Source organism: Dermacentor albipictus, chromosome 4 (genome assembly GCF_038994185.2).
Source record: "Dermacentor albipictus isolate Rhodes 1998 colony chromosome 4, USDA_Dalb.pri_finalv2, whole genome shotgun sequence".
NCBI lineage: Eukaryota > Metazoa > Arthropoda > Arachnida > Ixodida > Ixodidae > Dermacentor > Dermacentor albipictus.
Genome location: NC_091824.1, coordinates 16,846,384 through 16,870,059, shown reverse-complemented (window position 1 = coordinate 16,870,059; position 23,676 = coordinate 16,846,384). Strand labels below are relative to the sequence as shown.

At 43.5% G+C, this 23,676-nt stretch overlaps 1 protein-coding gene and 1 long non-coding RNA gene across 3 annotated transcripts in view; one reads left to right on the top strand and one right to left on the bottom strand.

Moving 5' to 3' along the window:
- The first annotated feature begins 520 nt into the window (after window positions 1-520).
- The window catches only part of LOC135917230 (uncharacterized), a 77,564-nt gene continuing 54,408 nt past the window's right edge, over window positions 521-23,676 (top strand). Inside the window, exon 1 of the long non-coding RNA XR_010569234.1 lies at window positions 521-628. This is a non-coding gene — a long non-coding RNA (uncharacterized lncRNA). The remainder of the gene's footprint in view (window positions 629-23,676) is intronic.
- Window positions 10,391-23,676, bottom strand: part of LOC135917209 (metaxin-2-like) — an 88,072-nt gene continuing 74,786 nt past the window's right edge. For both annotated transcript variants that reach the window (XM_065450741.2, XM_065450735.1), the window contains one exon: window positions 10,391-10,776. In XM_065450741.2, coding sequence (XP_065306813.1) covers window positions 10,623-10,776 — 154 coding nt within the window. In that variant the 3' untranslated portion in view covers window positions 10,391-10,622. The remainder of the gene's footprint in view (window positions 10,777-23,676) is intronic.

The window sequence follows — 23,676 nt, the reverse complement described above, 5'->3', positions numbered from 1 at the left end:
AGAAGCAAAAAACCTGTTACCGCGGCCCGCCTGAGCCGCCGAAACCGCTCCATGGGAGCAAGCCATCCCGCGTCCGCTTCGCTTGAAAGCCGGAGGTGGAATGACTGAGCCACGAGTACAACGCTTCAAAGCGGTACAAAAGCGCCTCTAGTGAATGCAGTGTTGCCTTAGAAACGCGCTGTTTCTAAGGCGTGCGTCTCTTGCTCAGGCGCACATTTCGTTGCCGCGCCGAACGCTGCTTTGCTCGACGCTCACCGCGTCCAATGCGGGGCGCGTAGTCGCTGCCCTGTAGCCCATTGTCTTACACCCGTTGGCGGGTCGACGGGAACGCTGTCGCGTTCCACTCTTGAAGGCGAAGAAGTAATGCATGAGTTGTTTCTTCGTCTAGCCGAACCAAATATAGCCAAGCAACAGCAGTTCACCAGGCTAAACAGTGGTTCAACAACTAAAATAAAGGCTAGTATGCTTCGCATCCTGGGCTTAACCTTACCTAAGCCACAGCCATTTTTTATAGACCTAATTGAACCACCTGATTCACGGCCAATCCACCACTGTGGGTATGTGCCACAGCCACTCAGAACGACATCATGGAGCCATGTGTTGAGGCCACAGCAATAACCACTACACGGTAAGTTTTTGTTGCAGTTCAGAGTGCATATTTCCGATAACGCTTGTACGATCAGGTTTTACGCCGCATACGTTACGCGCAGCGCGCACTCGTCCAAAATAATTCGACACCACACAAAGTGACTGAGTTTATGCCACGCGGAATGAGAAGCGCGAATATAATTGCAGACGTACGTCTATAAGCCATCAAAGCATGCTTCAAACCATGAGCACTTTCCTGCTGCCGCGCGTGCGGCTTAAGTCTGCCCCCCCCCCCCAACTCTTCGTGGGATATGATTTTCTTATACTCGCTATGCGTGAAGGAAAAGCGCATGGCCAACACGTAATTGTCTCGTCTCTTATTGGAATAAAGCGTAGACCAAGCGGGGAACATTAATAAAACATCGAGCTTGCTACGATTCTTTAGTTAGGAAAAAAAAAAAGAAAATGGCAATTTCTGATGGCTTCGACGCACGGCAAAAGCGTAATGCGGCGAAGCATTCAGTCTCTTGCAGTGAAGCGAGTGAGAATTTTCGCGCCTACGCAGTGTAAGCAACGCGTTGTTATGAAAACTGTAAACCTCGCTCGGCCACGCATCTAGCCTTCATTAATTCAGGTGCTCACCCGAGGCCTCCGCGCTGAAACACACAGTATGTTGCAGTGAAGCGGAGAGAAATTGTTAAAAACTACAAACCTCACTGGGCCACGGTTGTAGTCTTTATTATTATCTCAGGTTCGCACCTGAGGCTATTCGTCTACCGGTATTACTGTTCTTTCCGCTTGATGTACAATGTCACCGCAGTACATATAAGTATGGTGGAGAAGCTTTTTAAACCGCATTCATCATCATGAAATGCGTTTTTTTTTTGCACGTTTTTACACGTCTTTTTATACTTTAAATCGTGAAGTAGGCTTGATGGCACAATAACAACATGGAAGTCTACTGTTGCTCATGACGACAACGCTACGTTTGGATGAAAGCATTTTCATTTACCGCACTTCTGCGCGCACATATAATTACCTCAAGCTTACTTCAGCATGTCTTGAGAATTAAGAGCAAATTAAGAAGTGCTTCCCTGTCAGTATACTGTTTCTCCTAAGCTAAATGAGTAATCTCCGAGTTATAAGACCAAGTGTAGATACAATATGCAAACCTTCAAGTGGATAACCTCTCCACTTGCTTTGTTTTGTCAGATGGTTTCTCCGAGGTCTCTCGTTAAGGTACCAGGTGTGAGACAAGTATTTCCGCTTGTGGTCGTCACTGCAAGGCATTATAGAATCCTCTATACTTTTTCAGATTATATGCCGTTTGAATAAGCATTGGCTTCAAAAAATTGTTTCTAAACAATGCCAATAAAACCAATACATGTTCGTATATATACAAGATGAGGGATGATTTGTGAAGACTACGCTCCTGTTTCTGCTTCCATTTCATGGACGCTTTTCTGCGTCATTTGTGATTTGGTAGGTATTGTTCTAGTATCCTTTTAATTTAGGGTGGAGGAAGTGGGGTTATACGCATTTCATGATGGTGAATGTGCTTTAAAAAACTACACAATACTTGTATGTACTACGGTGAAATTATATAGCAAGTGAAAAGAAAGCTAATACCTGCAGACGGAGGCCCATATGAGATAATAGTAAAGACTCCAACCGGGGCCCAGCGGGGTTTCCAGTTTTTATAACATGCTGCTTACACTTAGTGCGCGCGCAAATTCTCTCTTCACTGCAACACACTGTCTGCTTCAGCGCGGAGGTCTCAGGTGAGCACCTGAGATAATAGAGTTTTAGAATAGGGGCCCCAATAGTTTGGGGCCCCAAAGAGCTTTGCGGGTGTTAGCGTAGCGGCACGCAGGGGTGAAGAGATTTAGAACAGGGATTTGCGCTTGTGGATAGCGCCTTGAGCTGAAAGCACCACTACGGCGTCAAAGAAAAGCTATTAGAAATAAGTAAACAAAGTATACCATTTTATGATAGGAATAGTAATTTTGACTTGCGTGTATTCGCGTTTACTTACGATTTAGAGGTTATTCTGTAAGTAGCAAACAATTAGTTGCGCTTAGTTTTGAGCAAACCAACTTTACAGGCCTTCACCAGCCAAGCTTAGCCGTGTTAGGCCTACGAGCTCTAATATCGACAATCGAATTTGGAATCAGCGGCGTCTAATAAATCAATCTTCACAACACACGCTGATTGAGAGAAAGCGATAACCGCACTTCTCCTAGCTTACAAACTTCACATGTTACCACGAATCGAACCCAGTTTTGTGCTAGGTTAGAGCCGTCGCTTCGATAGGTGCCGCCATGTTTGCTGGCGCAACGCTTTTGGGGCCGCTATTTGGGCTCCCGCTTAATCGGTGAAATAGCGTTCCCAACGCAAAACCCAAACGCACTTTGCGTCTCGCGCATGCGCATTGGCTTCGACGCTATTTCTTTGGAGCCCCAAAACGTTTGGGGCCCCTACTCTGAAATTCTCTATTGATTATGAGTTCTAGGGAATCCGGCCATTTTATGACCTCTGCCTGCATACAATAAATGCTGTAAATTACAATCAGTTTCTTTTTTTTTAGTGAGTCTTAGCATTGCTTACTGGATAGAGAAGCGCCACTACGACATATATCATTCACGTGTATATCACACGCCGTTGATAAAATACTCTGCCGAAGGGTTCACTGAAGTCTGCAGTCTCTAAAACACACACGCAAAGCGACTTGAAGCGAGGTGAACATACAGCAACATATCGATTATCTAGGCATAGGCTATACATACGATTAAGAATAACTGTTGGTTGACTACCTCCTCCTTTTTATAAAGATGACAAATTTAGTCATGTCTATATACTTAAATATACCGTCTGTGCATGGTGTTTACAGTGCATTTTTTTTTGCTTAATGTTGAAGTCAGAAAACATGGATGAGGTATGCGCCACTGGTTCTTCTAAAGTGCTTTTCCTCTTATTGTCAGGAGTGGCAGAAATAAAGCGAAAGTATGAATTGAGAGCCGTGCCCCTCCGTGCCAAAAATGACGCAGTAATAGCTTTTAACCACAATAAACTTTTAAGTGAAAATGTAGAGGCAGCTCAAAAGAAACCTCAAATGATGTGGGTGACAGAACTCTGATAATGACTTTAAGGGGGAGGGAACTCTGCAGCACCCCCCCCCCCCCGGAATACCTCGGAGGGGGCTCGGGCCCGGAGAGCCCCACGTAGTCGGCGCCTATGGATGCACGGCAACAACGCAGGCAGTGGACGCGCGGTTCCGTGCTCTTTCTTTTTTTTTTTGTGCACTCGTTTGAAGCACGACGCGCGCCGCTTGGATAAGCTTTTCGCATCACCGCCATCTTATCGATAGCTTTTTTTAAAATCAGAAATGTGCTATCGGAAAGCAGCTGGGGCACCTTGACGAGAATGAGTACCGACGTTTCTTTTCTACATCGTGCAGCTGACGAATAGGCCGCGCAAACACACACACACACAAAAAAAAAAAGATTTATGTGAAAGACAGACCGTGAGGATGCCTGTGTCTGCATAGGGTGGCCTTATCTTCTAAGGGTTTTACGTGCCAAAACCACTTTCTGATTATGAGGCACGCCGTAGTGGAGGCAGTTTTGACCACCTGGGGTTCTTTAACGTGCACCTAAATCTAAGTACACGGGTGTTCTCGCATTTCGCCCCCATCGATATGCGGCCGCCGTGGCCGGGTTCTAAGCCTTCACAGTAGCATAACCAGTTATTCTTTATTTTGCTTCAAGTAATTACAAACTGGACTGATGATGAGTAACTGTGGCATGCGACACAGGGCCCACATTCACCGTCCTATTACATAAATTACAACTCCAAACTTCTAGTCTGTAGGAAAGAAAAAAGCCAACAAGTAAATTTTAAAGCGAAAGCCTTAGGGGAGATGTGGGTCTTAAAACCAACTTTGTTAATTTTAGTGTGAACGGGATGATATTTAACAGTATTGTTTGGCTTTTTCTGCTGATTGCAAATATCTAATTAGATTTTGTATATCTTCATTAGAACAAATGATACAAAGTTTTTAATACAGAAATTTCATCAATTTCTTACGGGACTTTTCAAAAACTTAACTTTGTCGAGAGGAAAAACAAAGTATATGGCCAGAACGCCAGAGAGTAGCTCTAGCCGGTGATGCTATTTTTATTGTTCTCAGTGCAATTAAAATGCAAAAATACCAGATGTAAACATAATTTCAATATCTTTGCTAATTTTCATTTGTATTTAGTGGCAATTAAAATTTAGCCGGCAACTTTAGAAATAAATAAATAGCATCACCGGCTAGATCGATTCGACACAAATATATTGATACCAAACTTTTTGCTGGTACTTAGAAAGAACATATGAAGATACCCCGTAAGGCAGTGTGCGGTGTTTAAAAAAATGAAGCTGAGAAAAACGAGTTTGAACTTTTAGTTCACTATAACTTTTAATGGACTAACAATATGGCAATATAAATTGCACCACCATGTAGCCCTGTCTTTCAGCAACAGGTTCATGACATATATATGGCCATTTTGCAAAAATAACATTGAGATATTGGTTGCAAAATCATGCATAGTCACTGAAAGCAATGCCAGAAAGCTAGCACCACGAGCTTCACATTCCTATTTTAGTTCCTTGTTGTACAGAAGGCACACAAATGACATCCCTATGCAAATAAGGCTGCGCAGAGTTCATGGCCACTACAAAATATGTCCTTTCCACAAAGTTTATGGCTACAACAAAAAATTTGAATCAAATCCCAGTGGAGGTCGCCATATTTCAATGGAGCTGAAATGCAAAAAAGTTCCTGTGCTTGTGTTGTAGCGCTTCCCAAGTGGTCAAAATTGGTCCAGGATCATATCACGGTTTTGGAACGTAAAATTCCAGAACTCAAATTAAAAAAAAAAAATTATCTCTTGCACACTCTCACAATTGTGCATTCAGCAAAAGGTCACACCTATACCTATAAAAGCTCAGGACTGTAGGCAGAGTCTGTTGGTGGCTTGTGCCTCTTTGCAAGCTTGTTTATCAAAGCATTTCTGTTTGTGTGATCCTTGTTGGACATGTGAAGCCTCCGACGATCCTTTCGCGCATGCCACACGTGGAGCACTCCAGCACAAGCTTGGCACAGAGCCCCTACTCCTTGCCGGGGTCCTTCGAAGCATCAGCGTTTTCTTGGCGCACACGGGACACGGCATAAGTCCAAAAAAGTCTTGCACCACGGATAAATACACGATGGCAAGTTCCGTTCCGCTGTCGCTGACGTCCTCTTTCGTGTCAACACCCAGCAGCTCAAACTTTCGCTCCGTTGCAGACTGCGACGCCAGGCGCCTTATCGGCGATCGCTGCGCGCTTGCTTCTTTCTTCGGTCGTGAAGAAAACGGTATCTACACGGTCTGCGCCAACATGCGAGGCGTGGGTGGACGCAGTGTTGATGCTAGACGTACTGGGTTGCAGCTCGGAACTCGATCCGGCAGAATCTTCAGGCAGACCAGCAGCCGGCAACTCCGGGTACACGACAGGCTTATCCGTCTACTGTCGTGCATTCCACGTACGGCCGCCTTTGCGCCTTGCCGAACGCTTGACGCGTAGTAGTCTTCATACGACGGTGTCCTCCAGCCATTCGGGCACCGAAAAAGACACTTTATCGAACGTTGTCGAGAAGCGAGCGGCCGAACGTTCACAGCGGCGCGATGAAACCACACAAACACGCAGCGCGCACGAGAGCGACCGGCCTGTCGGGAACGCGGGAATCGGCACTCAAACGGCGCCAGACCAATAGGAGCGAGGCGCGCGGGGGGCGTGCGCGCTTTGGCCAATCAGCGGCACGGGCGCATCCTTCAGAAATGACGCGATAGCGTCGGTTCCTCCTCACTTACGCCATATTGAACCGGCGCAAAATACGCACAAAGAAAGCAGCTTCCAAACAAGCTCAAAATGGCGCCCGCCGGCCAACGCGTTCGCAAATGACGACGGCGCGAAGTTCGAACATTTTTGGCGATTTTTTGCTAATTCCGCGGCCACCCTGGTCCGTATAGATGTTCTTTTTTATTATTTTCCGATTAAATTTAGGTTCTAGATTTCGCGGAGGGATTCTTGAATGTATAAACATAGCGAAAACGCACTTTTTCAAAACTCGACTTTTTTGCGATTTTTTGACATTTCAAGACCCGCGTCTCCCCTTAAGTGGCTCGTTGCAATGGCTCATACCACAAAAAAGCAGTGTCTTGTCCAGCGATACAAAAAGGTTGACTGGTACAAAAAAATTGGAGGACGCTTAAGCTTCGCCTTCAAGAGTGGAACGCGATAGCGTTCCCGTCGACCCGCCAATGGGTGTAAGACAATGGGCTACAGGGCAGCCATCACTTACGAGGCGCCCCACATCAGACGCGGTGAGCGTCGAGCCATATGGTCGAGCAACGCGGCGTTCGGCGCAGCAACGAAACGTGCGCCTGAGCAAGCGGAGCGAACCAAAGAACTCGGTATCCCGGAGGGGGAAATGATGCACGCCAGCCAAATGCCGTGATCGGCACGGGCAGAGAGATAGAGAGATAGTGATCTAAAGAAAGGAAGGACGCTTGATTCTACAGAGGGAGCAAGGCGAAGCATTGTCAGGGGAGAGAGTCCGAGCCGCGACAGCTCCAATGCGCGCGTGGCGCGCCATCTGTCGGGGCAGCGCCGTACATGGAGAGGAGGGGGTCTTCTGTGTTTGCCGCAAGATGGCTCTCCGTGTGCGGAAAGCGCAGAAGAAATGCAGCGAAACGCACTTCGCTACTCGTGTAATTGCGACTTCTGTAAGTTACATGTTCATAATTACCGATATACACCACAGTATAACTTTCCACGGCTCGTTTCGAAGGCAACACCGCATTCACTAGAGGCGCGTTTGTACCTTTTGGAAGCATCGAAATCGTGGCTGAGTGGTAGCGTCTCCGTCTCACACTCCGGAGACCCTGGTTCGATTCCCACCCAGCCCATCTTGGAAGTTGCTTTTTGTTTATGGAGTGCCTGCCGTGATTTATCGCTCACGGTCAACGCCGCAAAACGCCGACGACACCGGCTTTTCTGCGACACGAGCTCCTTAACGCTATCGCGTTAAAACTATCACCATCAGCAATGGCTCATACCCCCTGTTACGTCTCAACGCCACAAAGGCCCCACAAACCCCGTAAGCAAGCAAAGATGCAATGGCTGAATATGAATGAAGACATGAAAGAAAAGGAGAACGAAGGAAAGCAAGAAAGGAAATAACAACATAAGGAATCATTCATACCGCTATAAGCAAGCAAAGATGCAATGGCTGAATATGAAAGAAACAAAAGGAATGAAACAAAGAATGAATGAAAGACAGAAAGAAACAATGAATGAATGCAAGAAAAAAAGATGGAAAGAAAAAGAGAACGAAATAACCTTTAGATAGTGCTTTAGATGCTCGCATGTGTTGGAGATCGCCCTACAGCACAATACGTTTACTTCACACTGCAGCTCGTTATGTCTTGCAAGAAGTCTGACCTCTCCGACTGGATAACTTAATGTGTGCAGCAGGCTTTTGCCTTCACATGTTACAGGAGTGTAACATGCTGTTGATTTATTTTTTCCTTCAGTTTAAAGTTCTTTTTTAAAAAAAAGCAGGTAAGGACATTGATGTTTCGGAACAATGAACAAGGACAGTTTGTACTAAACGTAACCGTGATTTTTGCACACTTGCACGTAGCATGGGGCCTTATGTTGAATAATGCGGACAAAATAGTCCAAATCACACAGTGTGCCCCGAGATTGAGTTTTTTTAGAAATCGAAAAGCGTGGTGTACTCTGCTTGGAGGTGCTAAACGTGTGCGAAACTATGGCACTCAACAAATGCAAGTTTCCTGTGCCTGTTAACGGCCATTATCATTGGGCACTGGGATGATGATGACATCCATTAGCGACCATAGTGTTATTCTTACGAGAAGCCGGTCTGATGAACTAGTTGGTTTTCCTGTTTTACATTCTCAAAGTCACGATTTTCTTCTGCTCTCTCTGTGTCCTGGCATGTGTGTTTTACTGTTCATATAATAATAGCAGCGAGCTGCCCTAAGGGCCAAACTAGGAGTTTCAACAGAAACATAGATTCTGCAATGCCTCTGAAACAATGTTTCAGCCACAGAACACAACTGGCATGGCTGAGTTCAGAAATGCAACCGTCTTTGCCGAGGTGGCCGAGATGTACCAGCAAGCGCCTATCGTCTACCGTTACTAGCACATAATGTAACTCGCGAGTCATAATGATCTTCTCGTGGGGTGCCCTGAATGAAAAGTAATTACTTTGAAGAACTACTTATGTAATTAGCACCACTTCGCATCGTGTATGCTTGAATTGTTTCGTGCCAAACCGATAACCTGGTTATTACTTTTTGCGGTTCGGGTTCAGGCACGTTCTAAGAATATTTTGAGTTTGGGTGCCGGTTGAACTCTGGTTCGGGTACAGTTTTCGGTTCGGCGCCCTGCTTATATTAAAAAGATTGTTTCATTTACTTTTTTTTCTTTGATTTAACCACAAAGTGTGTTGCATATGTTCGTTCTTAGCCAATCCTCGAGTATGGGTATGTCCTACCATGATTCTTACAGAAACCTCCATTTTGTGTCGGCTCACAGATATCTCCAAGGCACACTGATTTGTTAATGGAATGGTGAATTATATTTTGCGAATTCATTTATTTACTTAATTTTTATGTATTTAGCCATTCAGTGTGTGCCACTGCGAATGTATCTGTTCTTGGACAATCCTCCAGAATGGCTATGTCCCACTGTGACACAAGAGGTAAACAATCTCTAAATGTTATTTGATACGCGTCATACACACAGGTGCATACACCTGTTATCCCAATTCTTCCCTAAACAAGCCCAATACATTGCCTTCATCCATGTAACATTGCCGTGTATACGTCTCACAGTGTGAATCTATCTGAAGTGGAGTTTGCATTTTGGCACAGCTTGTGAACAATGCAGTGTGTAAACTTACGAATTTCATCACCTCTGTTGAGACTTTGTGGTGGATAAACAAAAACATTCCATCAGGTTACTCATTTCATAGAATGAAAGTAAACGAAATTGTGCACATTGCCGTTAGTTGGAAAACATTTAACCACTTTATACTAAGACATCACACAGATTTCAATATGTGCGTAGGATCTGCATATCTTTTTATTTATATTAACAACCTAACATAGTTCAGTCATCTTTTAAGCTATTGTACTGACGTCAATGGTTTCTGGACATTTCAGTCTTTTTCCGTCTTTTTTTTTTGTATGCTTGAGTACCGACTACAAGTATAGCCCAAGGAAGACAAGATGGACATGATCATGTAGACACACAGCGAGTCTTGTCATTCTTTCACGTTACCTGTAGTCATTAACCTCCAAGAAGCCTAACTTTCCGTTTTATTGTGCAATAGATTAATTTTATTTTAATTTACTATGTGATCTAAACAAATATATGAAGGCAAAAAGAAATTGTATAACTTATTTTACTGTTTTAAAGCCGAAACAAGCAACTCCACAAGCCACGAATTCTACCGTAACATATTTTTGTGCTGAAACAAAGGCATGCACAGGAAAAATAGGCTTGGCTTTTTTGGATGGAGTCACTTGGCATGCTAGATAAATTATGCTGAAATAATAATAATAAAAAAAATCTTGACTTCTTTTCTGGCATCAGGGCAACTAAGGAGGAGCCCGATTTTTAGCAAAACCTTATCAAACCAGCAAAGTCAAGAGCATAGAACAAAGACACACACACAGAAAAAGAACACGAACAATTTAGCTTTTTATTTACTACGTGATGTAGTGCACTGTACATAATAAAATAATGCTCGTCACCACCACAAGAATTTTCAAAAGAAGAGGAAGAGTGCAGCACAATGGAAATGTGTGTGCAAAACTTCCTTGCACAATTTCCTGCAGTAATTCTACTGAAGATCACCAAGACATTAGCAGCAGTGTCCACCCAATCACAATTTTATGCTATTAAAATGCATGCTAGGAATCTGCAAAGTACTGCGATTCAACTCGATGACACAGGTCAACCAGGTTGCTGAATCCACTGACAATCTGGCCCAGCCGACCATCAACAAGATCAGTAGTCATCAGGCAAAACAGGTGACCAAAGGTCAAAGCATCCAATTCAGTTGGCCTGCAAAAATCACATTTGAGACAACATTGCACGGACAACATTGAAATATTCAACATAGCAAGACAAAATTGCAATATTTCCAGCAGCATGCTAAAATAAATAAATTAGTCAAATCAAATGTGATGAACTTTGGAATGATGAGTACAGGTGCCTGCATAGCGAAATTTGAGCTATTTTTGTTTCACAAAAAGTAGGAGTGTGCAAATGTTGAAATTTCCAAACAGAACTGAATGATTACAAGCCACAGTAAACTTCCAATAATACGATCTTTACAGGACTATCGGAATGTACTAAATAATCCGGCAGGTCGAATTCAAACAGACAGAAAATATGTGTGAACAGACTAGTGCTTTATATGCAAATATTAACACATTTTAATCTGCCCGCAAATCTAGCACATGCCTAGATTTGAGATCAAAGTAGAGCATCATTGCACTGTCCTATCCTGGAGGATGCCACAACTGACTTGCACTTCCACCCTTTTTTAGAGAAGCAACTGGGGTAAAATCTAACACGCATCCGAATTTAAAATGAGAAAAAATGTAGCATGCCTTTGATTCTAGCAATTGGGAAAGATGAAACCTGCAGAGTTTACCCTCACAGAACATAAATTTATTTCCATTTAATGTCTACCTTCATCAATGTTAGACAGCTCTTTATCGCAGTGGGTCGAAACATGCATTTCTTTGGGCAGTCCACTGTGTTTAATCATCTGCATTTCATATACGACCTTCCAACTATCGGGGTGCTGAAAAGTTCTTGGCCTGACCAAGAAGGAACAAACCGAAAATCTTTATACTTGGACTTTATTTCACATATTTCCCCAAAGCTCACTGCAATTCACATAATGCATCAGTAGCTTTTTAAACCACACACAAAAAAGACAATATTTCTGGGGTACCAGGTGCAACAGGGTATCATTACCCTTGCACGTTACTAGGTAATTTACATTTAGTGGAGCTGAAAAGCTTTTAGTGGCACTGTATTGTGGTATTCCTAAAAGCCTATAGACCAGCGTAGTTAAATTTACAACCACGCCAAGTTTATTAAGAGTTCCATTATTGTACTTTGCAATGGTTATGCAAGATTCAAATGTGAAATCAAATGGCAAGCTGTGAGTATGAGTGTTCACCTACGCTTTCTTTACAGTATATTTCAGCACAAACATTTAGAAAGTGGAGTACAATCATTTAGATCACACTCTAATGCACGAACATGGTGAATAATGGAAATAATTTTTTTGTTTTTTACCTGTTTCTCTTTCTTTTTTATCAGCACCTCCTATTCCCTCTTTTCTATAGGCATTCTGTCTCTCTCAGTGGCAGTTGGCAACCTGCTCCCTCCCCATTTCACTATTTTCCTATTGTATGTGTGTGTTCCCACATAGAATAACCGAAGAATAATATCTGTGTTTGGTTAGCATCTTCATAATCCCTGAAAACTTGACCATGCTTTGTTTCGGCTCAAGGGATAACGGCACTATCTGAACCGGACCAGATCTGGATCTTTGGGCCTGGGCGGGGTACGGGCCAGGTTTGAAATCACTAGGTCGGGCTCAGCTGGGTCAACACATGGCACTTTTGTGCTCGGGCCCAGCCCAGGCCTAGAAAAATGACTTTTGCACTGCTCTAGCTGGTACCTTCAGTCGAGATCAAATTAACAGAAGTATACTGTGTTTGAGAACTGGCTTCAAACATCAAATCGAATACTATTTCTCTCTTTTAAAGAAAGAAGGAATCATACAAACATGGTCCATGCGAGCCATACAAATATGGTGAAGTCTACCAAGGAATTAAAATATTTTATATTGAGCTAATTAATTAAAAAAAGCTATGGAGAAGGCATCCTCCATTAGATGACAAGTATGAAACAAGAGTGGGCAACGATTTTCACTAATGAAACCACGCCTTCCGTTTTTTCTCACAAAATTTGCAATAGCCCCATTCAGAACATTAGAGAATACAAATACCTCGGTCATGTTTTCACACCTAGTATGTCTTGGTCCAAACACATAGATTTAATAATCTCAAAGGCACTGAAAATGTTAGACTATCTGTGCCGCACATTGACCATGGCCCCAAGGGATACTAAACTACTGATGTGTAAATCTCTAATCTGACCTTTACTAGAATATGCTTCTCCTGTGTGGAATCTGCACACGCAATGTGACATTAATCAAATCGAGGCCCATCCAAAAGGAACCGGTACACTTCATAAGCTGCAGGTTCGATAGAGATTTTTCACCTTCCGCAGTGCTACCATCCCTAGGCTTGCAACCACTCTCAGATTGCCGCCGGACGGAATCGCTCAACTTTCTGCATTGCATTATTAACTCCACTTGCCAGATTTCATCAGATTATCTAACTTCTGCTAAACCATCCAATACTATAAGTTCACCTAAACATTGCGCCTTATTTTGCCCATACATAGACTTTTAAATAAAATTTCTTTTCCCATGTTATTGAATATTGGAATTATCTGCCTGGTAATACTTATCCTCTGCCTTTAAACTTATTTTTAGCGACCATTCAATAGGTAGTTATTTTCATTGAGTCTGTATTGTTCATATTGCCTTTGTTATTTGTCATTGTTCTGCTTTTCATACCCACTCCTGCAATAGCCCGATAGGGCTGCAGTATGTACAAATAAATGAATAAAATAGCCTACTAATACACATGTAATAATACAATACCACGAAATGACAGGAGGAGGCATTGCCCTGCTAATTAAAGAATGTATATTGTTTAGTATTCGCCCGCATGTCACTGATGTTTCATTTCATTTCATTTCATTTTTATTTCCTTAAAGACCCCCTGTGGGGGTTTTACTAAGGGACGGGGTTAACATGAGAAAGCAAAACATTTTTTTTTTTTCATGATGACAGCTGTGATGTAACTTTTTCTAGCAAGGTTGATGGACAGGTGATGGCTTCAATTTCATGGGGAAGGTCGTTCCAGTCGCCTGCTGTTCGGAGAAAAAATGACTCGGAAAATGTAGTCGTACGGGCACGTTGGTGGGAAACTTTCAGCGGATGACCAATTCGGTGGGATGTGCGTGATGGCAGTGCACAGATGTATGGCTGCTGTTTGAGCTGGGAATAATAAAATTTATGAAATAGGCACAGGCTAGAAATACGGCGATGGAGGGAAAGACTGTTAATATTGGGACTGTAGCTTGAGAGATGAAACACTAATATAGGATGAGTATGAGCGGTGAATGAAACGGGCAGCTCTGTTTTGCACAGCTTCTGATGAGTCAATGAGGTATGCTTGCTGTGGATACCAGATGGCGGATGCATACTCAATTTTTGGCATGATTAATGATTTATAAGCAAGTAGCTTTACATTTTGAGGGGCGTCGTGAAGATGACGTTTAAGAAAGCCTAGTTTTTTTATTCGCAGATGATATTTGCTTTGCTACGTGCTCGCACCATGATAAGTCATTGCTGATAGTGATGCCGAGGTAAGTATAGGACGGGACAAGTTCGACAGGAGAATCGGAAATCTTATAAGTAAATAAATGCAGGTTGTGACGATGATGAAAAGACATGAGCTTGCACTTATTGGGATTAAGTGTCATCAACCAGTGATTGTACCATGATTCAATGCAGTTAAGATTGTCCTGGAGGGATTCTTGATCAGCGGTATTAGTAATTGGGGCATAATGCAATCGTCTGTGAACAGACGGACATGACATGGTAAATTTTGTGGCAGATCATTATTATAAATTAAGAATAGGAGGGGGCCAAGGACAGTTCCCTGAGGAACACCCCATGTTACTGGTAGACGGTTAGAGGAGTAGTTGTTAATAGTAACGGACTGTGAACAATGTGTGAGGAATTCTTTTAACCACGCAATAATTTCTCGATGCAAGATTCGTCCGGAAAGTTTCAAGAGTAGACGTTGATGAGGTACCTTATAGAATGTTTTGGCAAAGTCTAAAAAGATGGCGTCAGTTTGTAAGTTAGCATCAAGGTTGTAATGAAGATTGTTAAGAAAGATGGCAAGCTGTGTCTCACACGATAAGCCTTCTCTAAATCCATGTTGGTATGGAGCGAAAAAATTTATAAAATCTAGACACTACATTATCTGGGAGTAAATGAAGTGTTCCATGAGCTTACAAGGGTTGCTAGTCAGGGAAATGGGGCGATAGTTGAGTGGAGAGTCTCTGTTACCTGATTTGAAAACAGGAACGACCTTCCCCATCTTCCAGTTTTCTGTGATGATACCTGTGGCGAGCGACTGAGAAAACAAGCATAAAAACTTGGATGAAATGTCCTTAGCGTTTCTGAGAAACATTGTGTTAATTTCGTCGCTTCCAGTTGACGATGAAATTTTTAATTTGTTGATTATGCATGAAATGCCATTCGGATGAAAATTGATGGCTGGCATTGCCAGTTCAGTAATGAAGGGTACAGTAAAAGCTCGTTAATTCGAACCGCACGGGGAAGCCGCTTCAGTTCGAATTAACGAAAGTTCGAACTAACGAAAGTGAAGGAGGGCAACAGTACACTGCGATTTGGAAGCAGTAGGGAATGTCCGAAATTTGGCGTGTCAGAAAGTGATGGCGTGTGCCGCGGGCACACGCCATCTTCAAGTCGAAGCTCTGGGTCCGACTGTGCCACACCATCGATGTCCACCGAAACGAACGTTAGCCGAGGCTTAACACCATCACAATGAATCGCGACGGCTGATACCTCCTAAGCTGAAAACAGCGGTACACAACCGATGATGACTGCCGAGACAAAGACGCCGAACATGTGAAGGTGGCGAAGGACCTGATTCGTTGGTTCTTGATTGCAAGCGCAGCTGCGACGCACTTGATTCGCTGTGTTTTGGCGCTTGCCGTGCCATCTCCGCACAACATTAGCAGCTGTACAAGATTTGCAAGGCCTCCGAGATTCGCAACGGGCAAGAAGTTTCGGAGGTTACGTAGAACGGAGAGGCGGCAGCCGCCGCTGCCTTCTGGCTGACCCCGCGTAGGTTAGATTTTTTTCCGATTTTGCCTTCTCTCGCCGTTCTCTCCGTTTAGGAGGCAATACAGCCTTGTGTGTAGGCAGTAGGCGCGTTTCTCTGGCCGTGTGCCAGGCGAGCGTAGTTCGAATTATCCGTGAGGGAACCTTCTCGCGTTCGAATTAACGGACTTTTTTATACATAGACTTCTGTGGAGCTTGGCCGGACCAAATCGTACAGTTCGAATTATCCATAAATTCGAATTATTGAAGTTCGAATTAACGAGCTTTCACTGTATTGAAAGGAATGTATCTTCAGGTTCTTTCATGAATACTGATGAAAAGGCAGTATTAAATATATCAACACACTGAGCATCACTAACAGAGTCGCCGTTATCATTAGCAAGGGTGATGTCATCTGATTGCTGGGGATTTATCACGTTCCAAAATTTTCTCAGGTTAGTTGTTATCATTTTGGGTAAGTTGTTGTGAAGAAACAAACGTTTCACGCTTTTCACTGCTGCTGTTAAGAACGGCCAGCTGCAGTGCAAGTTTTGCCAACCAGTTGCGACTGTGGAGGCAACATTCCGGGAGTGTCGCCGCGCACCTCTAGCCACGGCGTGACTAAGTCGACTGTGTGTGAACAACAATACGTGCATCCTCGACTCTCCGTCGCTGGAGCCGAGTTTGACGAAGTCACCATTGTAACTAAACGGGCTCGGCGGACCAACTATTGTTACTGAGCCGCGAGAATGTCTACCGACACCCCTTCCCACAAGCCGACCAAGACGCCAGACAATGAGCGGCCGGCGGGCGTGCTGCAGTTTGGGAAATAAATGCCCCTACGGTGCCGGGTCATCTCCCCTACTGTGCTTCGTCTCCCCTACGGTGCCTGGTCAACTCGCCTATGGTGCTTGGACGGCCGTTTCCATCACCTGGGTATCGGGGGAGGACTGAGTGTTTAAAAACCGCTGCTGTGCAGCTGCTCAGGACACTCTCTCTCAAGCAGTCATGTTAGACTGATATAAATACTGTAAATAAACCCGTATTCCTCGTTCTCGATGAGAAGCAGTCCTTCCCTTCATCAACGTCCTCAGCGTGGATAAGTTGGACGACGGCAGGGGCCAGCTACCTTCTAATTCAGGCCCAACTCCAATCTTGACAACGGATCTCGAGCGATGGGATTGAACCCCCAATCATAGCACTGCCAAGTATGCATCGTCAGCACTGTAGTATTTGTATGTCGAAGCTATTTGGTATAAAACTAAACTTAAAAATCATACAGCATTCATTGGTGCTATGTACAAACCACCAAACTCCCCAGTGAACGTGCTTAATAACTTAAGAAGCTTTATGGACGCACACCTAAAGCATGAAGACAATATTATTTTATTAGGGGACTTCAACCTTCCTGGAATTAATTGGTCGACACTTTGTGTAGAGAGACTTGAAGTCCGTAATTGTGAACAACTACTTCAGATCACTTTCTGTTGTGATTTAACTCAGGTCTTCTCAGCTTGTACACGTGTCAGTCAAACTGCTTCCTCAATCCTTAATCTAATATTCTTATCTGGTTGGTTGCTCCCAATTCTTAACATGTGTGAAATTGATGAAGGTCTCTGATCATAAGATGGTTATGATGTCACTAGATGTGTATGTTAATACAGTGAAACCTCGTTATAACGAACAGTTAAAAATTCGGAAATTAGTTCGCTATATCCATAATTCGTAATATAAAATTTCGTAAAAAATACATGCAAGAGGAGCAAAATTCAATCAGAGAAGGCACAGCAACTCGAACGATGCTTACTTGGGATACGTTCATTTATTTACGCACAAAAAAACTGCGTTATCGCGGCCTGCTTCTTGGTGTTGATCGCATACCGTATCACGCCCTGTTCCACAGTTTGCAAACACTCAACAAGGGCAAACCCACTGCCCTCAATAGCACTGCACGTTGAATAATCTCGACACGTTGAATAATCTCGAGCATGGTCTTTAACGTCAGTGCCACTCTTTTTTTCACATTCATCACCATCACAGCACTACGCACACCCGCGCACCGCACTCGACACGACCACCGAAAGAGCCTCCACACAACGCTACGACGGCCACGCCACTGCTAACACTAAAACGCAAAAGCAACATTCGATCATGCCGCTGCTGAAGCGGCGCTGTCAACGGTTGTGAGATGCGGACGATTTCTTTGGCTGTCAACTCTCGATGTCGACGTGGCATCTGTGGAGCTGTCAGCGCCTGCGAGGTAGCCCTGAACGTTTGCTGCGCCGCACGACAAACCTGTAGTGCAACGAAGCCTGCCGCCTACTATTAAAGTGAGGTAGGGCTTGGCGTCGCGAAGTTCGTTATATCCGTTTTATGCCAAACAGCGTTCGCTATAGGAAGTTAAAAATACATGCGTTTGACAAAAATATTTCGGAAGAGTTCGATATATTCAATAATTCGTTATATGCGTGTTCGTTATATCGAGGTTTGACTGTATCATGCGTGAGAATGAGAAACTTGTGATTCCAAACTTTAAATCACCTGGCAATACTGGAACATCTGGAGCAGTCATATCATTCTTTTTTGGCAGTTGTAAAGATTATCCGGTACTACTGAAGAACTGTGGAAATTTTTCCATGATATGACAGCATTTTGCATACAACATTGCATTCCTCAGCATACTAAACATGCAGGAAAAAGAAACCTCTGGGTAATTCGGGAGATAATATACACTAAAAGAAAGCTTAAATGTCATGTCTGCGAAAGGCTTGCACCCTCAGTCCTGGTATTGAATAGAAACATGACATTCATCTTTTAGGTAAAAACCTCTGGCATAACTTGAAGATCTCCCATCTAAAGATAACTTTTATAACTCAACGCTGAAATGATTACTGAAGGAAGCCCCAGATAAGTTTTGGAGGTATTTGAATCCAACGGCTAAGTAGTGTAGCATGCACACAGACAAAAGTAGACAGGATCAAGCGGAGGCATTTAACTCCTTTTTTTCCTCAGTTTTTTATCATCGATGATGGTATCTTGCCTACCATCAATGATTATGCGGACAGTCTTCCTATTCAAAATAAAGGGATTACAGAAGAGGGCATTTTCAATCTGCTGCTTCACATTAATATAAAAAAGAGTCCCGGTCCCGACGAAATCCCTAATGAATTCCTTTATAGATATGCCGAATGGACACTAATTTTTCAATCATCCATTTCTAGTGGCTCGTTTCACACTGCCTGGAAGCGTGCAAAAATTGTGCCCGTACAAAAAGGTGGTCCAACCTGTGGCACTAGCAACTAACGGCCGTTATCGCTCATCAGCACCTGTTCTAAAATGCTAGAACACATTGTATCAAAGCTCCTGCTCACCTATTTAGATGAACATAAATTAATTTTTCCAGATCAACATGGCTTTCGCAAAGGATTGTCCACCGTCACTTAGCTTATTGAACTTGTACATGACCTTTCTAGCACAATTAATGCCCGAGATCAAACTGATATAATATTCTTAAGAATATGCAAAGACCTTTGACAAGGTGTCCCACAAAAATCATTCACTCAAAATCAGTGTCACCTTAAAAAATTCTGCCCTTACGCGGTGGTTCACTTCCTACCTTGCACATAGAGAACAATATGCTCAACTGGGACATCAGCAATCTAGTTTATCTCCCTTGGTATCTGGGGCCCTACCGGGTGGTGTCTTAGGGCCCCTTTTATTCCTAGTTTTTATAAATGATCTGCCAAGTGACATCACTACCCAAATAAGGATGTTTGCTGATGACTGCATATTGTACAAGAGAATAGAGTCACCAGGTGATCAGGCCGACCTTAATCTTGCAGAAAATTAAGAACTGGTGAGATCGGTGGCAAATGCAGCTTAACCTAACTAAATCAGTTTTTATGTCCATCTCTAGAAAAAAGAATATTTTAAATTTCTCATACAGTATCAACGGTCATGAACTTGCTCGAGTTAAACAATATAAATACCTAGGCCTTATATTTACAACCGACTTGCGTTGGAATCTTCACGTAAATAAGCTTTGTGCAAAGGCTAACAAAGTATTGTGGGGACTGAGATGTAACCTGCACTGTGCCTCCCCAGAAATCAAAATTTTAGCTTATAAAACCTTTTTAAGATCCATAATTGAGTACGCAAAAATAGCATGGGATCCCTACACCAAAAGTAGCTGTCTAAAGCTAGAGAAGGTCCAGCGCCTTACTTCTGGGTTTATATTTAATAAGTAACGCCGTTTTCACTCTCCAACTGAATTATGTAAACATGCAGAGCTTCCACCTCTACAAAAATGTACCGAGTATGAAAGGCTTAAATTCCTGTCCTTAGTAATTCATAACTATATCAAAATAAGATATGACGAGTACTTCCAAATCAAGACACAGGAAACATCACGGCACAGATACAGTATGTATATACCTCCTTCCACAGTGCACAATATCTGCTTCAGGTATAGTCTTTTTCCCAGGGAAATTCAGCAGTGAAACTCTTTACCTGATTCAACTGTCCCAACAAAATCATTTCATGCATTCTCGGAAGCAATACATTGCCTTATGTACCCTGATGCACCCTGATGTTCTGTACTAATATTGTGATATAATAAGTTAAAATGTGCTCTGTAATTAAATATGTTAGGTTGGAAATCTGTGCCACTGCTAACAACAAATGCAGTAAAAGCTCGTTAATTCACAATCCATTAATTAGATATTTCGGATAATTCGAAGCAGCCACCGCGTCTGTCCCACAATGTATTGAAAACAATAAGTAACACATCCTGCTAATTCACACTGAAATATGCACCGCCACCGATAATTTGAACTCCGCGCCATCGTGGATGAGGGCGAATGCTGGTGCGCGGGAGTGTGTTGGCGACGCCCATCGCTATCTGCTGCCATCTGTAGCAGGTCGGTTCTCTCCCTCTCTCAAGACCTTCAAGATAAAAACACGAATGCGAACGCGGATCTGCATTTTTTATTTATTTATTTTTTAATTGAAAGAGCAATTATATGGACACTCCAAGAGCACTTCTCCCATCGGCGTCACTGTCTCTGCTCTGCATGTATGTGCGAGTGACAGCGTGCAGGGGTATGTGAGGGGCATAGAGTTTCATACAATAATTACTAGAAGGAACTCTGGTGCTGCCGTCGTTGTACCACCACGGGAATTATGGGAAGTACATGGATTTGTCTATCTTCATGCTTGTGGATTCAAGCATTCTTATGGCTTTGTATATTACACTATATAAATCTCATTGTAAATTTCAGCGCTATCTGTACTTTTTGAAGTGCAGAAGACGCCGCGAACACGCACAATTGCTATTAATTGCAACGATTGAGCTTGTCCAGATGGCCAAATTCAAGCGCGCCAAGCGTCTCAAGGCACTGGCGTGCCCGCGATAAATTCATAAGGGCGCTTCATTCGCTTGTCGATACATGCATCCGTGGCTTAATGGTTTCAATATCAGGCTTCTGTGCCAGAGTTCCTGTGTTCGAATTCTGCTGTTGGACAATTTCAATGATGTTTAATTATTTATTACGCACTACATTGTTGAAAATGAAGAGTTTACAAAGTTCTCTCCGGTTGCAACTGCGCATGTGGCAGCTGGCCCTTATCATGAGAGCGATCTGCGTTGGGGGCAGAGTCAAGTTGCGTCAGTGGCTCGTAGCTTTGTGCGTGCTGCGTTCTCAGCGCCCACTTCGCATTGAAGCGATAGACAGCACAAATATCACTTCGCTCACTGCTGTTGCTGCGTTCCTCCATGCCTGCGTTTTGACAGCGAGTATCCGTAGTAATCGTGTGTAACGTGTCTGCTGTGCACGCTGACACCAAGCTTAGTATTTTAGTTAGCAAGCGAGTGTTTTAAAAGTACTATCCTTACTTCATACGGATGTCTGCTGATTTGCTGTTGCAATCGATGCTTCGCCTTGGGGGGTGAAACTGCGTCCTTTTTTTTCTTTCTTTCTTTTTCATGTCACATCTTGGAGGGTATGCTCTTTACCTACGAGGTGTACTGCCGAGAAGTGGCACTAGGTAAAGTCTATTACACGGCGGCCGTGACGTTTATCGGCGCTTGCAGTACCAAAAGCATAGCCGTTGAGATTCATGGCTATTACTCAAAGGAAAGCATTACTGGGATACGTGTTTGGGCCACCTATGCGTATAGTGCAAATCTGCAGCGCACTGCGGGTGCGCCTACGAAAGTACAACGGATACCAATATCACAGCAGGTTGTGATACGTTTCGTGAGTGCATTTTAGACCGCCGCTCTTGTTCCTGCGGCGAGCGTCAGTGCACGTCACATGAAGCCAATCGCGCAACGGCGCTTTGCCAGCCAACATGTTATCCCCTCTAAACTTAGATGCGCGCGCTGTCGGCTGTTCTTTTCGGACCATGCGCAGAACAATCCCCCAAACCGCGAGCTGCTTTGAATGGCTGCCTGCGACCATCGGCGATGTGACGTGGACAATTTTGCGCGCCATGCATTGCGAGTCGGCGCGGTCGGCACAACGAACACGCGAATGGAGCAAGAGTCATCTCGATGTCGGGCACGTCAAGCGTGCTCACACTACGTCGGACTATATACGCGCCTTAACCGAGCGAATTTTTCTATGACTTTCATTAGTTCGAATTTTGCATAATTCGAATTCTCGTTGCACCCCCGCAGAATTCGAATTAACAAGCTTTTACTGTAAAAAATTAAATTATGGGGTTTTACGTGCCAAAACCACTTTCTGATCATGAGGCACGCCATAGTGGAGGACTCCAGAAAAGCTTTTATTGTAGTAGCAGACTTAAGAGTAATAGTTACAGGAATGGCTACATATTCCAGTAATTAGACTAACAATGGACATTTTAATGATCTCACTGAAGGCCCTAAGAATAATTTTTATCTTATATATTCAGCAAGAAAATATTATTCAAGTACTTCCAGTACTGAATTTTTGAATTGAATACAAGTCAAATAACAAAAACCATTCATGGTTGACATATTTATAGGGGTGATCATTTTTAAGTTTTATAGAATTTTTAGAGATCGCCTGTGACAGATGGCCTAATTCTTATCCTTGAGCTGTATTATTCGAAGAGGCGGACATTACTAACCTGAGAAATCGAAACACATATTAAGCTAGGCAACGAAAGTTCACTAATTACCTGCTTATTTAACCCATTGAGGGTCGATGCCGTAAATATACGGCTCTGTGAACAGGTCCGAAAATGGTCGATGCCGTATATTTATGGCGCCGTCTGTACGTTTAAAATGCGCGCTAACTTCCTAACTTTTTCTTGCCTGGCATGTGGTGCCACTATGTGGGAATACATGGAATTTTTTTTTCACGTCTCTCTCTTTCTGTTTTCGTTGTATAGTTTTTTGTTTTTTTTTGCTCCAGCGCATCTGCTATCGCTCGCGCATTGGCGCACTCGCGGGCGCGCGGCGGTTAGTTTCGGTTTTGTTCCGCACGCGGTTTCGGCTTCTTTTGCTCGCAAAACTGATGGCTATCTCGTTCTTGTCACTCAAAGGATGACCGCCTGTTACTCGCTCGGTTGTTGCTCACAGGGGTTCGCATACGAAGGATGCTGCCGTGCATGCCTTTCCTTTTTTGGCACTTTATTCCGAAGTTGCCTCCCACGGCTGCTCAGGGAAGCAGTACCCAGAGGAGGTGCCACGTATGCGCCAACACCACTCGGCAGCAAAAACATCACAAGGACACTAGGTACATGTGCGTTGAGTGCAACAAACCGCTCTGCGTGGAGCCATGCTTCAAGAACTACCACACGCTGAAGAAGTATTAATGCAAAAGGAACATTTGAGACTTGCAAAAAATTTTCGTGTGCACATTCTTCTTGTGCATTTTTTTCGTGTCCGCATTGTGTATAACAATGCGCCAATTTTTTGAAATTCTTATAACGTTATTTGCTATTTTTTATTGTTT